Below are 16,478 nucleotides of genomic sequence, written 5' to 3'. Positions count from 1 at the left end.
ATTTACATTGGCGTATTCACTCGGTGCCGGATTACAAGTTAGTTCAGATACAAATATTTTATAGTGGTGTATCTCCACATTTACATTGGCGTATTCAACTGGTGCTGGATTACAAGTTAGTTCAGATACAAATATTTTATAGTGGTGTATCTACACATTTCCATTGGTGTATTCACTCGGTGCCGGATTACAAGTTAGTTCAGATACAAATATTTTATAGCGTTGTATCTACTCATTTCCATTGGTGTATTCATCTGGTGCCGAATTACAAGTTAGTTCAATTACAAATGTTTTATAGTGTTGTATCTACACATTTCCATTGGTGTATTCACTCGGTGCCGGATTACAAGTTAGTTCAGATACAAATATTTCATAGTGGTGTATCTCCACATTTACATTGGCGTATTCACCCGGTGTCGGATTACAAGTTAGTTAAGATACCCATTTTTTATAGTGGTGTATCTCCACATTTCCATTGGCGTGTTCAACCGGTGTCGGATTACAAGTTAGTTCAGATACAAATATTTTATAGTGTTGTATCTTCACATTTCCATTGGTGTATTCACCCGGTGCCGGATTACAAGTTAGTTCAGATACAAATATTGTATAGTGTTGTATCTCCACATTTCCATTGGTGTTTTCACCCAGTGCCGGATTACAAGTTAGTTCAGATACCCATATATTATTGTGGTGTATCTCCACATTTCCATTGGCGTATTCAACTGGTGCCGGATTACAAGTTAGTTCAAATACCCATATTTTATAGTGGTGTATCTCCACATTTACATTGGCGTATTCAACTGGTGCCGGATTACAAGTTAGTTCAGATACAAATATTTTATAGTGTTGTATCTACACATTTACATTGGCGTATTCAACTGGTGCCGGATTACAAGTTAGTTCAGATACCCATATTTTATAGTGGTGTATACGTATCTCCACATTTAAATTGGAGTATTCACCCGGTGCCGGATTACAAGTTAGTTCATGAACCTTCAAATATTATTCTAAGGGAAGCCATAAATCTGTCTCATTCGATGGACAAACATAACCAGGAATCTTGGATAGGAAGTATTAAACATATATTTAAATTTCTAGACTTAGAATATCTATTTGTTAACCAGTCAAACTTTAAACAAAACCATATTCTAAAAAAGGTAAAAACATCTTTAACTATTAAATTTAAAGAAAGCTGGTTAGCTATTTTATAAAGCAATTCTTGGAAGTGTACTAATTTACAATCTGGCAATAAATTAAGAACTTACAGAAAATTTAAAAATATTTTTATGTTTGAACCATATTTAAAAATGAATTAAAAAAAAGACAGGCAAATAATCACAAGATTTAGAACTAGCTGTCATGATCTTGAAATCGAAAGAGGGAGGTATTTTGGGATTAAAGCTGAAGACAGAAAGTGTAAACTATGTAAGAACGCAGTTGAAGATGAACTACATTTTCTTTTAAAATGTCCTGTTCTAAAAGATACTCGATCTCAACATCTATCTAATTTAAATTCCAAATTCAAAAATTTTTCAAGATTATCTGATGAAATGAAATTTGTTTGGATTCTTTCATCTGAAGATTTGTTTGTAACTTCAAACTTATCTAATTTATTGCACTCCCTTTTTGAAGAACGAAAGAAAATTATAGAAAATATTGTTGTTTAAAAAAAAAAAAAAAGAAATAAATAGAAGAAAAATATAGATAGATATATAATTATAGGAAATAAAATTGATCAGGAGTTGTCTCCCATAGACCTAGTACTATAAAGAATTATGTTATTTCTCCAGGTCACAGTGGCACCCATAACAACTATGTTTTGTCAATAACTTGGTTTATATCAGGTTAATTAGTGTAAATGTGTATTCATGTGTTGTTTTTGTTTTTTGTTGTCTAAATGTACTTTAATCATTCTAATCATTTTCTGTGCTTTATTTTGTAATTCATTCATTTGATTGTATAGCTCAAATTTTGGGCACCATGATTGGTTAATAAAAAATTATCTTATCTTATCTTATACAAATATTTTATAGCGTTGTATCTGCACATTTCCATTGGTGTATTCACCCGGTGCCGGATCACAAGTTAGTTCAGATACAAATATTCTATAGCGTTGTATCTACCCATTTCCATTGGTGTATTCACTCGGTGCCGGCTTACAAGTTAGTTCAGATACAAATATTTTATAGCGTTGTATCTCCACATTCCCATTGGTGTATTCAACCGGTGCCGGATTACAAGGTAGTTCAGATACAAATATTTTATGGCGTTGTATCTACACATTTCCATTGGTGTATTCACTCGGTGCCGGATTACAAGTTAGTTCAGATACAAATATTTTATAGTGGTGTATCTCCACATTTCCATTGGCGTATTCAACCGGTGCCGGATTACAAGTTAGTTCAGATACAAATGTTTTATAGCGTTGTATCTCCACATTTCCATTGGTGTTTTCACCCGGTGCCGGATTACAAGTTAGTTCAGATACAAATATTTTCTAGAGTTGTATCTCCACATTTACATTGGCGTATTCAAATAGCGCAGGATTACAAGTTAGTTCAGATACAAATATTGTTTAGTGTTAAATCTCCACATTTTCATTGGTGTATTCACCTGGTGCCGGATTAAAAGTTAGTTCAGATACAAATATTTTATAGTGTTGTATTTCCACCATTTCTCGAGTACTTTTGTTGTAAAATAATTGTTATCAAATTGTTCTTAGTAGTACTATATAAAATGTATAAATCGAAGCGTTTTTCTAGATTTACCTTCATTAGGGACACGTGAACTAGAAACATCTTGGATTATAGCTCTTGATCTTTTACATGAGCTTTGGATTTCAAATATTTTGGCCACGAGCATCACTGAAGAGACATGTTTTGTCGAAATGCGCATCTGGTGCCAGAAAATTGGTACAGTTAATTTTATTAAAATCCCTCGCACTCAAACCGAACCCGCTTACGCGAGATTGTAACCATTGAGGCGACCTCGTACCTTGAACTTTGAAACAAATACAGAAGATATTTAAAATTAATATATATATATATCTGAATTTCTTTATCTTGACGTAAATCATCTTGAAGACTCTATCGACGGAATTATTTGTATTGTACACGTATTATATTGCTATGTGCAAAATAAAATCACGGCAGGAGACATTGGATTAGAAAAACCGATCAAATAAACTCATTACATATAGGCCAGGATTCTGTACAATGTGGGTACGCCAGAAAAGCTGTTCGTTTTCGAGAGATTCACCAATGACGCTCAAGTAAAAAAATAATAAACAGGCCAAATAAAGTACGAATAAGATATGAATAATTTTGAAGAGCATTTAGGACCAAAAATTGCGACAGGTTCTACCAAAAGATAATTAAAGTTATATATTCCTATCCATTCAAAGAGGGTAACTGTAAAATGTACAGATGATTAACTTGAGGCTTGGTATTTTACCGTGTACATCGGGATGTAGCGGCTATGTAGTACTACGTAGATTTATGACGATCGAAAGAGTAGCTAGCCTAGCTGCTATCAATATCTATGTAAAAGCTAGGCTGGATACACGTTCAATAGAGATTTTGGTTTCCTGTGTTGAGTTCAATATCGTAGCGGCTACGTAGTGCTACGTAGATTTTGACTATTGAAAGTGTAGCTATATACTAGTTGTTACATATATATTATTGAACTCAACCTTTTAAATTCTTTTACACAAATAGTATTAATTTTTGGGCCCTTTATAACTTGCTATTCGTTGGGAGTTTAATGCTGTACTTTGCTTGATTTGAAAATTGTCTCAATGACATGCATACCAAATCTTCCTATTTATATATATTTTTATGTTTAAAAACTAATCTAATATATCATTAAACCATGTTAAGCATATTTCAACTAATGTTATTTACCGAAAGAAACTATTTATCAAATGTGTTGCTTTTGTTTTCAATTTCAATTCACAAAGAGTTTTGTTTTTAGGAAAGAAATGGTGTCTTAAGAGGCATAAATCGAGAACGGTCAAAGTGACCGGTGCTTTGCTTTTGCGCCAATTGGTATTTCATTTGCGCCAAAAAAATCTTTCATTTGCGCCACAAACAATATTTCATTTGCGCCAAAATAAAACCTTTTAATTGCGCCAATATTACAGGTAAATAGTATAAAACATATATATTTAATATTACACACTTTTAAATTATTCTCCTGTTGTATGTCTAAATCGAAAATGTCCATATTGACACCTCGAACATGTGAACACTTTATATATTTATAAACCTTAGTGACTCTCAGCTTCTGAAATGAGTGCGGCATTGAACTCACCCCAATTATAAACTTAGTGACTCTCGGCTTCAGAAATGATTGTGGCATTGAACTCACCCCATTATCCAGAGAAATACTGTAGAGACAAACCTTTTAGAGCAATGCATATTTATCCACTATTGCTTACCTGAATTACCTGTAAAATGGTGCAAATGAAGTTTTTATTTTTTGGCGCAAATGAAATATTACCTTGTGGCGCAAATGAAAGATTATAATTTTCAAAAATCGGCGCAAATGAAATGCGCCCAAAGTGACTACATATTTTAACTTGGTCTGTGATTTGTGGTAATCAGCATGATGTGTACGTTTAATAACATTCTAACTTTGGTCTGTGATTTTTGGTAATAAGCATTTTGTGTACGTTTAGTAACATTTGGTTGAGTGAAACTAAAGTTACAGAGAAAGGAAACCAATTTTAGGACATACGTACAGACGGACGGACAAAGGTAAATAACACTTAATTAATGTCGGGGCACACGCTACAGTATTGATCCCACGGTGGTTGATTTTATAAAATTGTACATGCTAGCAATTATCAACTGGCTAATTCAAATGTGTAATAAAATATTAAGCTTCATATTTTTGTGGGATCGAAACACTTAAAATCTATTGTTAAACGGACATTTCTAGATTTTGGACAGACACGCTATCAAAAGATAACCGCATGCGGATTATTTTAAAAGATTTGGAATACATTCTCTACTAAAGTTTGCACTTAATTTGTGTAAAAATTCTTTGGAAATAAATCATGTTTAATAATTTTCATGATTTTACAACAATAAAAAAAACGGCAATTTTTACTTTATTAATACTTATTTAATTCAAATGAAAATCATAAGGGGTGTCTTCATAAAAATTGGACAAAAATAATCTTCATACAGTTTTAAATCGAATGTCATTAAAAAGGAGGGGTTCAATGGGTACTCATGTACTCAAACATTAAATATACCAATAATCCGTCTGAAAAAAATATTTGATCTCAACCTATTGTTCTTAGTTTTTACACAATTTTCGTAAAATTAAGGTACGTGTATAGAATAAATATTTATTTACACAATTGCCTACAACAATATGTACCAGTAATCAGTATTATAGATAAATGTTAATCTCCAGTAATTTGTAATTACATAATCTTTGTTAATTTAGGGTATATTGATAAGTATTTTAGACAATGGCCTAAACAATGCCCCAATAATCCGTAAGTAAAACTGTTATACTTTATAGATAAGTAAAACTGTTATACTTAGATAATATGAAGACAATCTCTCTAATCTACGACACCGTCATCACGATAACATACTGTCACCCTCGATAAAACATTGTCACCTTATGATAAAGTTGTCAAAGGGAAAGGCAACCACCTACGGCCGTCATTGATTTTATGTTCGTATATTTTCTACCTGTATTTTGTACACATTTGTCATACCTTACTTGTTGATGAACATTCGAAAAAAAGATGGAGGATTTATGAAAAGTGTAAAACTTTTGAAAAGAAAGTTTAATTCATAAAAAAAGGATAAACAAGTGAAGAAGAAAAGTCGCCAGCCATGGGAGAGTAAGTACATTAGTTGTTTATTAATAGTTTTACGGGAAAGAGTAAAACAACGGCAGAATGATGAATTTATAATATTACATGTATATATCAAAACGAAATTGTTTTTAATCGGTGAGAATTTGATACTTGACGTGCTTGTTGACCATAAAGTGTTTACAGTTAATGTTTACATTCTGCGGATTACATGACTGACTGACTTTCTTTTGTTTGATAAAAATATTATCATGTAGAAACATCTAGGGGGATATAGCAGGGTGGTACACAAGTTATAGACGATAATGTATGTTTGTAGTACAGCGAAAATCCCCTCTCTCCTTGATGGATCCCACATTGTACCCTATCCCCCTAAAACACAAAACAAACTTGCTGAAATGTTTTAGGACTACCAGTGGCGTAGCTAGGCCATTTTTACGTGTACGCCCGAACCTCGATGAGGGTCCTGAAGGAAAAAAAGAATCGTACAATAACAATATGTCATCCGACCTCCATCGGGGTGACATAACTAATTTCAACTGATCTATAGATTGTTATCCCTCATATCCAAATCCAATTTATCATAAATAAATCGAAATATTTATACTTTTTCGTGTTTGGTTTCAATCAGATATTATAAAAATTTGATTAATGGTTTCATTTGTGCAGTACAGTGGCAAATTCAAAAGGGACACATAATTTAAAGAATAAGCATATTGCTTACTAAATAGATAAGAATGACCAAAGCATGACAGAACAAAGAAATATAGAAATGATCGATGACCCCCCCCCCCCAAATCCAGACCCTCGGATATCAATGTGACAGATGGTTCCGTTTAGTTAATCTAGCTGTTTTTGTCTTCAAAATGAATATTTTATTTGTGTACAAAGTGTTGTTAATATATGTAATGAACAATATATATATACCATGCCCTCTCAGCCGAAGTCGTAATCTAATTTCAATGAAAGAAGTACTCGAGCCTACCTGTGCAATATGTTATCAAACGGTGGCCAGATCGTCTGATTTAACTGACACAAAAATACGACCGCCTGATGGTATAAATCTAAAAAATGAAAGAACAAAATGTTGCTTCAAAAATTAACCATGAAAAAAATTCGAGAAAGTTTAATTTAATTCGACGAACGTTTAAAAAAAGTAATTGATACGTAACAAATTTTAACTTTAACCTGTAAATGCAAAAATAAATTCCATTTATTCATTAAATACGGGAAAAGTCATCATATATAATTTCGTCACTTTGCTTTCCATACTCGTTTGACCATAATTAAAACAGTTTTTGTCCAGATACCGTAAAATTTTACGAAGGTTTGACAAAGTTATTGATACTTTTAAACGTTAACCGCGTAATGAACCTACATGTACATAGTTATATTATTAGCACCGCCGACGAAAGTTTGAACCGAAATGTCTCTTTCGTGACATAAATATCAATGACTCGAAAAAAAATTCAAACCAGATATCGAATCTTAGCACATAATGGATTGCTTTAAAAAAAAAAGAAGAAGGAAAGTGAATTAGAATGCATGGTAGATTAAGACTTTGACAGAAAATATACAAATATATAATATGATACTAATTTTCGTCACTTTTATTCGCAATTACAAGCCATTGAAGAAAGACGTAGAAGGTTGATGTACTGTTAACCAATTCATTTTTATTTAGATGAAAATATTTTTTTTTTACCAAATTCAAGTGTACGCCCGGGCGTTTTGACGTAAACGTAGCTACGCGCATGACTACAACTGACTAAGTCACTTTAAATACTTTTCTTATTTTTTGTTCACTCCAATGATGATGATGTTTTTTCCCCCACATTACTTAGGAAATGCAAAACCGATTGTATAGGCGGATCCAGGGGGCCCTGGGGGGCCCGGCCCCCCCCCTTTTCGTGGGAAAAATTTGGTTGATTACATAGGGAATCACTGAAGCATGACTGGAGTGGCCCCCCTTAGGTCAGTCAGAGGGCCCCCCTTATGAAAAGTTCTGGATCCGCCACTGGATTGTTTGTTTTCCATATAACCACCGGGTCTGTTTCCATCCTCCAGGTCATATTTTTTTTTAAACAGTAGAAGTTAAGAGCTGGAATCTTTTTTAAGATAATTAATATAAATGTTGCTTTCAATGTTTGATATTCTCTGTTTATATTTCTCCTTTATCGAAACGAAATAAATTTATATAAACCAACCATCTAATATTCAATGCGAAAAGCCTTTTAACTTTTGAAAAACGTATCAGCCATTTTACTTTCAAAGCTAAATTTGTTAATGACAGACTTTTCCAGTGTATAAGGTAACAAATTAAGATTGAAATCTTAAAAAAAAACCACGAAAAAAATCAGATTGGTGACGGTGGGGACTTGAATTTTGAAACTCACAGCATTGGAAAGATATGTGTCCTCCGTTTGTGAAACCTCCTTTAGTTAAGTTTGATTTTTAAGTTTACATAATATTATGCATTCTGGAGTCTTTGAAATAAAGAGAACTGAAAAATATTTCTTATTTTATTATTTATCAGTCACCATTAAACCTACTTTGAATTCAGATTATTAGTGTTTTGTTGCACGTAAAACAAACCCATTACAGTGTATCTAACATTATTTATTATGTATTTAATTTAATAAATGTCAGACTAGACTGAACACTCACGTATTTAATGTGACATAACCTATTTGTACTTCAGTAGAGTTGAACGTTCTGATTTTAACTCTAAATAAATCGGAACAGCAAATGGAATGTAAAACAACATTATATATGTATTTAACCTAAAGCAAAATGACAGTCATTTGTTACATAACCTTATCATATATGACATATTTGTAACCAGACCATGGGATTTATACAATTTTGGTAAAATGTGTGTGGGAAGGGGCGTTCACGGGACTCAGTATTTAGAAAGTTTTACCTTTTGGAATAGTATTAAAGTGAGGGTCTGAGTAGGGTTTGCAGAAAAGAGAATAATGGTCCCAAAACAATTTGATAAAAGGGCTAAAACTAAAGAAATCCTGAGTATAAAGGGGTCCTCAAATATATAGAAATATATAATAATAAAATTATAGCCCCACCCAAGAACAAATAATTAATCCATAAAATGAAGAATCCCGATCTTGGCCAGGTAAAAACTCTTTAAAACAGGCCCTTGATCCGTGATAAATATTTAGTGATAACATAATTCAAAAACAGAGTACCGGCTGTCAACAAAAGAGATTACATGTCATCAAAGAGAATTCCAGTAGATAGTGCCTGTCAGAACTTATATTGTTTTATACACAGTCGCAACATTTACTTTTTATTTATACATGTATTTAAGTAAATTTGTTTCAAACCATTCGTTTCAAAAAGTTTTCAATCGGAACTTAAATTCATAGTGTCACATTCTAATGACTTGAAGGTTCTAACAATATTGTGATCTATTTCTAAACACACCAGCAAATTATTACCATAAACTGCAATTTTGACAGATTTTGTCAAATTCACAGTATTTATCTCTTGAAATAATGTACAAACATATACAATCAGAACATTCAAAAATCTAAATTATACCTTCCAAGAGGTAAGGCCAATTTTCATGAATTTATTCCTATCTAAGGCCATTTTTAAAAAGGTTTTCATTCAATCACCAAAATTCATAGTATCATATCCCAATGTGTGCAAGATCGTAACAATAGTATGGTTTATTTCTTAACAGATCAGCAAATTATATAAACGCCTGATAGATCAAAACCACAATTAAAACAGATTTGTGCAATTTAGTATATATTAGTATTTTTCGACCTATCTAATGTTCATTTTATTATAATTACATTAGATGTATGTTTCATTATAATATTTTATTCTGATTTGCTAACTGCACATCACGTGTTATTCCGTAAGCAGTTGTAATGCTCAATACAACTTTTCACTCATGATAGCACGTGCTCCAACAATAAAGTGCACAGGTGAATTAAATAATAAAATATATAAAATTCGTGTTTTCATGATCATAGCTAAAAAATGTAATTATAAGTATTGAATGCTTCTTTTTGTAACTTTATAGGGTTGTAAAAGCGTTGACCGTGCGTACATTTTTAGAATGAAGCGCTTCCGCGCTTCATACAAAATGTACTTCGGTCAACGCTTTTACACCCCAATAAATTTACAAAAAGAAGCATTCAATTCTTAAATAAATAAATTCGTCCAACCTCTCTGTCGACCTTTCCTTTATCTCTGGGTAAATTGGCCATACCCTTTGATTTTGTCGACCTTACAAAAAGCTCTGGGTAAATTGCCCCTACTCTTTGATGTTGTCGACCTTACAATAAGCTCTGGGTAAATTGGCCCTATGATTTTGTCCCGTCCCCTTTTATTGTGTCGACCATTCCATTATCTCTGTTTTTAAAAAAGTGAAGGTCATACAAATCTCTTTTGATTGTGTACACCTTTCCATTATCTCTGGGTCAATTGACCCTAACGACCTTTGATTGTGTCGACTTTTTCGTTTATAGGTTTGAGTTAATTGCACTGCCTCTTTGATTTTGTCGACCTGTCCATTATCTCTGGGTAAATTCGTCATATAACACCTTTTATATAGTCGATCTTTAAATTTGCCCTTTGGTTTTTTAGACCTTTCCATAAGCTCTATTTTAATTAGCACTACCCTCTTGAAACTTGTCTACCTTTCCATGAGCTCTGAGTTAATTGGCCCTATCCCCTTTTCATTTGGCCTGTGTTGATTGCACCCCCTTTTTAATATGTTGTCAACCTTTCCATTAGCTTGGTTAATATTTAACTTTTTTTAAATCATTTTTGTTGTTGTTTTAAGCAGGTAAAATTTGTTTTGCCTTAATTTGATCAATATTGTTTCATTACGATTGTCTCTTCTTTGGTATACTTATGATATCTTACAAAATGAAGAAGTATATAAATAAAGTCCCGCAGTCCCCTATTGTACTTTACACAAAAATGAAGTTCAATGGAAAGATGGACAACTGTAATAAACTTAAATATGAGATAAAACATTTAACACCAAGTTGTAATATCCTATAGTGAAGAAGAGCGCCTCAATAACAAAGCTTCTCCTTTAATCTTTGTGCAAAACAGAACACACCACGTATAAAAAAGTTACTTAATACATGCGTCAAATGTGAATTAAAGTTACTAATAATACACGCGTGAAATGTGAATCTTGAATTTTAGTGATATATATATGAAACAAAAATAATATATTTTTTTTTCATATATATATCACTAAAATTCAAACAACTGTGATTAAACTGACTTTTTCTGTTCGTTTGTATTTTCTCCACCGCATATTTAATACGCTTATTAATTACCCTTTTTTTACCTTTTTTTTTTAGGATAGAAAACTTCAAAAAACAGGGGACCAGGATATTTAAAGTTGGTATCACAGATGACTCCAGTATACATTTATTGAATAGGTTATACTGTGTAGTATTCCTCATCATTCTAGCCATGCTGGTCAGTAGTAAACAATATGTCGGAAATCCGATACAATGTTGGTGTCCAGCCATGTTTACGGGCGCGCATGTCAAATACACCAATAACTATTGCTGGGTTTCAAACACGTATTACGTAGACTTTGAAAGTAGTCTTCCGCTAGAAAAAGAAATCCGAGTTAATAAAGAGATTGAGTACTATCAGTGGGTACCCTTAATCCTAGTCTTTCAAGCTCTTTTATTCTATCTGCCAAGAATGTTTTGGAAGAGATTTGGAGGTTATACGTTATTGAATATTAAGAAGATGTTAAATATGGCCGCCAGCGCCGGATATCTGACAGGAGACGAAAGAGACAAAGCATTGGACGACATTGTAGCCTATCTTCACAAGTATATAAAGATCAGAAATACTATTTCATCGCCACATCATAAAATGGAAATTGCAAAAGAAAAAATGTCGCGACTTGGACTTCACTATGGTAACTACCTGGTATTTTTGTTTATGGTGACGTCATTCTTATACATAATGACGGCCGCAGTACAGATTATAATGGTTGATATATTTCTTGGAAACGATTTTAAAAATCTTGGATTTGAATTTTTATCAATGATTTTCAAGGGACAGAAATTTGAAGACTACGGCCGTTTTCCACGTGTTACTTTCTGTGATTTAGATGTCCGACAGATGACCAATGTCCAGACATGGACAGTACAATGCTCCCTACCAATTAATCTCTTTAACGAGAAACTTTTCTTTTGTAACTGGTTGATGTTAGTCTCCATGGTAATTATAAATTCAGTAAACTTTTTGTACAATCTAATTTCCATATTTTTACCTTTTCGGACTGATAATTACGTCACTAAGTTCATGGAAATGGAAGGTGTCCGCGCTGGTCGAATTAATGAGAAACAATCACCGCGCTATGGAGAAGTTAAAAAAGAATTTGTGCGGGAATATCTTCGCCATGATGGTGTGTTTCTTATTTGGTTTCTTAGCAACAAGACGAATCAAGTTATAGCATCAGAAATTGTCAGCAAACTTTGGCAGCGTTATACAAAGGAAGGACTTGTTGAGGCCAAGCTACACGCCGATGATGACGAATATCTGAGTCCTACTGCTGCTTCAAATGCATGAATTCCATAGAACTTTTGTAGGGGGCGCTGTTTACATAGCCTCAAATCCATAGACACCAACCATTTAACTTCTGTAGGGGGCGCTGCTTCTATAGTCTCAAATCCAAAGCCACCGACTATTCTTTTTGTGTAGGAGGCGCAGCTTCAAGTGCAGGATATCCATAGCACCCACCGTTTTATTTTTGTAATGGGTCTGGTGTTATATAACGAATTCATTGACTTTAGATTTTTTTTTTAAATATTTAAAAAAAAAATTAAAAAAAATTGTATCCTTTGATAATTTCGTAAAACAAAACATACCGACAATGAATTGAACAAACAGAACATATTCCTGTGTGTTAGTTAAAAATAATTTTTGAAAGTACATGTAACAAGTCATCATCAACGTTTTTTTATGATTTACTTCTTAAAAATGGAATTTAGAATTCAATTACAAGGGATGGCTGTAATATTTTAGCTAGGTTTTGAATACAGAAAAAAATGTTTTCTCGAGAAAATTTCCATGCAACCCACACAAGATAAATGGTTGGTACCTTTGTAAGGTTGTCTTGGTGATTTGTAGGAGGTTTTAATACTTGTATTAAGTTAAGTTTTATTTAAACTTTTATACATTGCACATTGTTTGTGCAGTATACTTTTATATGCTTTGTAGTTTTGATTTATGCATATGCCAGGTCAATGCATTTTGTATATAGATAGTTAGAACATGTGTTATTTAATAAAGAATTAAATTAAGAAAAATAAAAAGACGGCAGGTCTTCAATGATCGGTTTATCATTAGATTTATTTTACGAAACCCTTTATTTTTATTAGCTAAACCACTGCAGATGTAAAATGGGGACGTGTTTGAATGATAGTTCTGTACAGCTTCGTTCTTAATGTGTAACTATTAAATCTAAAGATATTTGTGGGTTCTACTTGATGTAAAATGGGCACGTGTTTGAATGATAGTTCTGTACAGCTTCATTCTTAATGTGTAACTATTAAATCTAAAGATATTTGTGGGTTCTACTTGATGTAAAATGGGCACGTGTTTGAATGATAGTTCTGTACAGCTCCATTCTTACTGTGTAACTATTAAATCTAAAGATATTTGTGGGTTCGACTTGATCACTTAGTTCTGTATAGAGCTTGTTCCAATTGTTTGGTTTTGCCGAAAAAAAAAGGCAGAATATTTATTTTTTTAGACATTTTGTTTTTATGAAATTTCAGATGGTTTATGGATAAATTATTGTTTCTTTTAACATAGTCTATTTTCAAATTCAAATATTTTGATTTCATCAGGATCGAGAAACAATGTTTTCTTTGTTCGCTCTTTAGACCAAATAAATTCATAGCACACCAAACCTATTTTTTTTAAATTTTACGATCGTCAGGAAGCTCTGAGGTGGATTATGGGAAAAGGTGGCATGTAAAACCCCCTTATTATGGAGCTACATATTTACCTTTTCTTCTCCTAACGTCGTCTAGTTTGGGGGCCCCTGGTTTCAAAATTCCGTAATTGCTTCTGAGGCTGCCTTGCTTTTACTGAATATCTTTACATGTATCAATTATTGTTTTATTGCTTTAATTTCTATCAAATTATTCTTGTTTTAAAACATTCCCGTATCTATAATGTATAATAGACATTTATTTACTCAGCATCAATTGTGAATTGATGCCATGAGAATTAGTGACGTTGTCCAATTAAAATGACCGTTATAAGCAATGTTGCATTAGAATGTATAATAGACATTTTACTTTGAGAACATTGTGTCTATGGTGCTACTAAAAGACACAATTTCTGGCCAGTTTATATTGTTAGAAGTTTTTTTATTGGTTGACACACACTTATATAGGTCAAGAGGCAGATTTAGGGGATGGAAGGGTGCTCGGGCTACTCTTTTTGGGGAAAATAGGGAATCACTGAATCATGACTGGAGCGGGTCCCCTCTTAGGCAGGCAGTGGCCCCTTCTTACAACATGTTCTAGATCTGCCACTGAGGTCCGGAAATATCCATATAGATTTGTTTTGCCTTGTTATAGGGATACAGACATTTTGGAAATTATAAGGCTAAAACTATCATTGGCATTTTATATTAGATCTGGTCTAATTATATTTTTTTACACCGTCCAAGACATCCCTCGCAGATAATTGCTTTACCGAAAGGTCTAAATGAACATTTATTACTGTTTGTATATACATGTATTGTTATACATCAAAATATATCTTATGATTAGTTAGTTAGCAAATTATTTTATATAGATTGGCCTTGATGATATGTTTTCCTTTAAATAATTTAAAAGGTGCTAAGAATATTTTGCTTTGTTTTTTAAGACCAGTATCATTTTGTTTTCACTTTTTTAAAAGAGAAAGTCATGTAATGCATTGTCATCGGAATAACAATTGAAATCCTTTATTTCGTGTGAGTCGAAGCTTTTTTGCATATTTTCGACAAAGAATGGTCCATTTTCATATCTGTAATTTTTCTCTTTGAAAAATTCTCTATCTTTTATAGTTTTTTGTCAGCACCCTATTATTTTCTATTCTTTACATTTTAGCACCCCATTGTTCTATTCCATTATTTAGCACCACATTTTTCTTTATTATTTTTTTTGGTCTGTTTTTCTTTATAGTTTAATTTTTAAAATATTTGTCTCCATTCTATCTTTTTGGTGTTTTTTTTGTTGTAATATTTGGTCCATTATTGTCTACCCAGAACATTACAACATAAAGTGTTATCTTTCACCAGTATTATTTCTGAGACGTTAATGTAACTTAAGTATTGAATCTACATGTTATCTTTCACCAGTATGATTTCTGAGACGTTAATGTAACTTAAGTTCTATTTTTTTTTAGACCTTCTCTTTACATTTTTAGGTCATATATACAAGTATACAGCCAATCGATTAGTGTAAAGTAACAACGTATATATACAACTGGGCAAATTTCACCACCCCTTATTTAGGGTAATCCTAAAGAAAGGACAAAAACCTATTCACGATATTTTACTAGTTCTTAATTTAAGCGCTCATGCTGTTCAGTTGTACAATAAAAGGAGATTTTGTATGATTGCATAAACATTGTTGAAGACAATAATATAAGAGTACAAATGACCAAAATGACATGGCCTTATGTTACTATAGATCACAGTACGACCTTCATTAATGAACAAAATGCATACCGCATTTTACAGTTATAAAAGGACCCAAAAGCTATTTTGGTAATAACATGACAAGCTGTTTTTATTTTTCTGAGTAGACTACTAGTGTTTTAAACTATATGCAACAAACCTGTTTCGCCTGTTTATTCTTTGTAGTTCAAAGCGCTTCAAACATTTGATCATCATTTTAGAAAGTGACATTGGTAACTTATTTAATCCTAGTTTTTAGTGCAGGGCATTCATTACGTATATATATTATACTTATTATTGAATAGCATTTTAATGCAGGGCATTCATATATTTATATTTCTACCAGTAACTGAAGACAATGTTACATAGTAAATGTAAACACTTTTGGAGAAATAAATATTTTTACAGTTTCTGACTTCTTATATTATTGATGTATTTAGAATGACTCCCGAGTGATACGAAGGTGTATATTAAGCGTAGCAAGGTTCCTAATGTTTTTGAGTTTGATTTATGAACAGTATAAGGATTTGTATCATTTCTTTTTGAAGTTATCTGTTTAGATTTAACCAAAGTGATACGAAGTTCTGGTTACAGTTTTACATTTCAAGTATCGCGTTCCCACTGTTTCTTGGTGCGACTATAGAAGGAATGAATATTTTGGATGTTTCTGACTTACTTATTTTCTTATTTAAAATAGATATTTATGAGACCTTATGATGCGAATATCTGGTTGCAGTGTTGTTAGTTTCGCGTAGGGACGTTCCAGGGGCGGATCCAGCAACAAAAAAGGAGGAGGGGATTTCAACCATATGTCCCCATTTAAATGCATTGTCTGTTCATAAAAAAAAGGGGGAGGGGTTAAAACGCCGTATCAACTCTATCTCTGATACTGACAACTATATAAGTTAAATAGAATCCTTGAATATGGTGTAAATGTCC

At 32.5% G+C, this 16,478-nt stretch overlaps 1 protein-coding gene across 2 annotated transcripts; it reads left to right on the top strand.

Annotated features, from left to right (window-relative positions):
- Positions 1 to 5,573: 5,573 nt before the first annotated feature.
- Positions 5,574 to 15,951, top strand: LOC139503060 (innexin unc-9-like). Of its 2 annotated transcripts, XR_011659016.1 has the most exons (3): positions 5,630 to 5,866; positions 11,194 to 15,203; positions 15,250 to 15,951. XR_011659016.1 is itself a non-coding variant. In XM_071292734.1 (2 exons), the coding sequence occupies exons 1-2, from the start codon at positions 5,859 to 5,861 to the stop codon at positions 12,425 to 12,427; spliced, it is 1,242 nt and encodes a 413-aa protein (XP_071148835.1). In that variant the 5' UTR covers positions 5,574 to 5,858; the 3' UTR covers positions 12,428 to 15,951. The 2 variants fall into 2 exon arrangements, 1 of the variants encoding a protein (XP_071148835.1); XM_071292734.1 differs by having other exon boundaries at positions 5,574 to 5,866; positions 11,194 to 15,951.
- The last annotated feature ends 527 nt before the right edge of the window (positions 15,952 to 16,478 follow it).

This window comes from Mytilus edulis, chromosome 14, assembly GCF_963676685.1.
Source record: "Mytilus edulis chromosome 14, xbMytEdul2.2, whole genome shotgun sequence".
NCBI lineage: Eukaryota > Metazoa > Mollusca > Bivalvia > Mytilida > Mytilidae > Mytilus > Mytilus edulis.
Note: the sequence above shows the minus strand (reverse complement) of the source record. Positions and strands in the feature narration are given on the sequence as shown.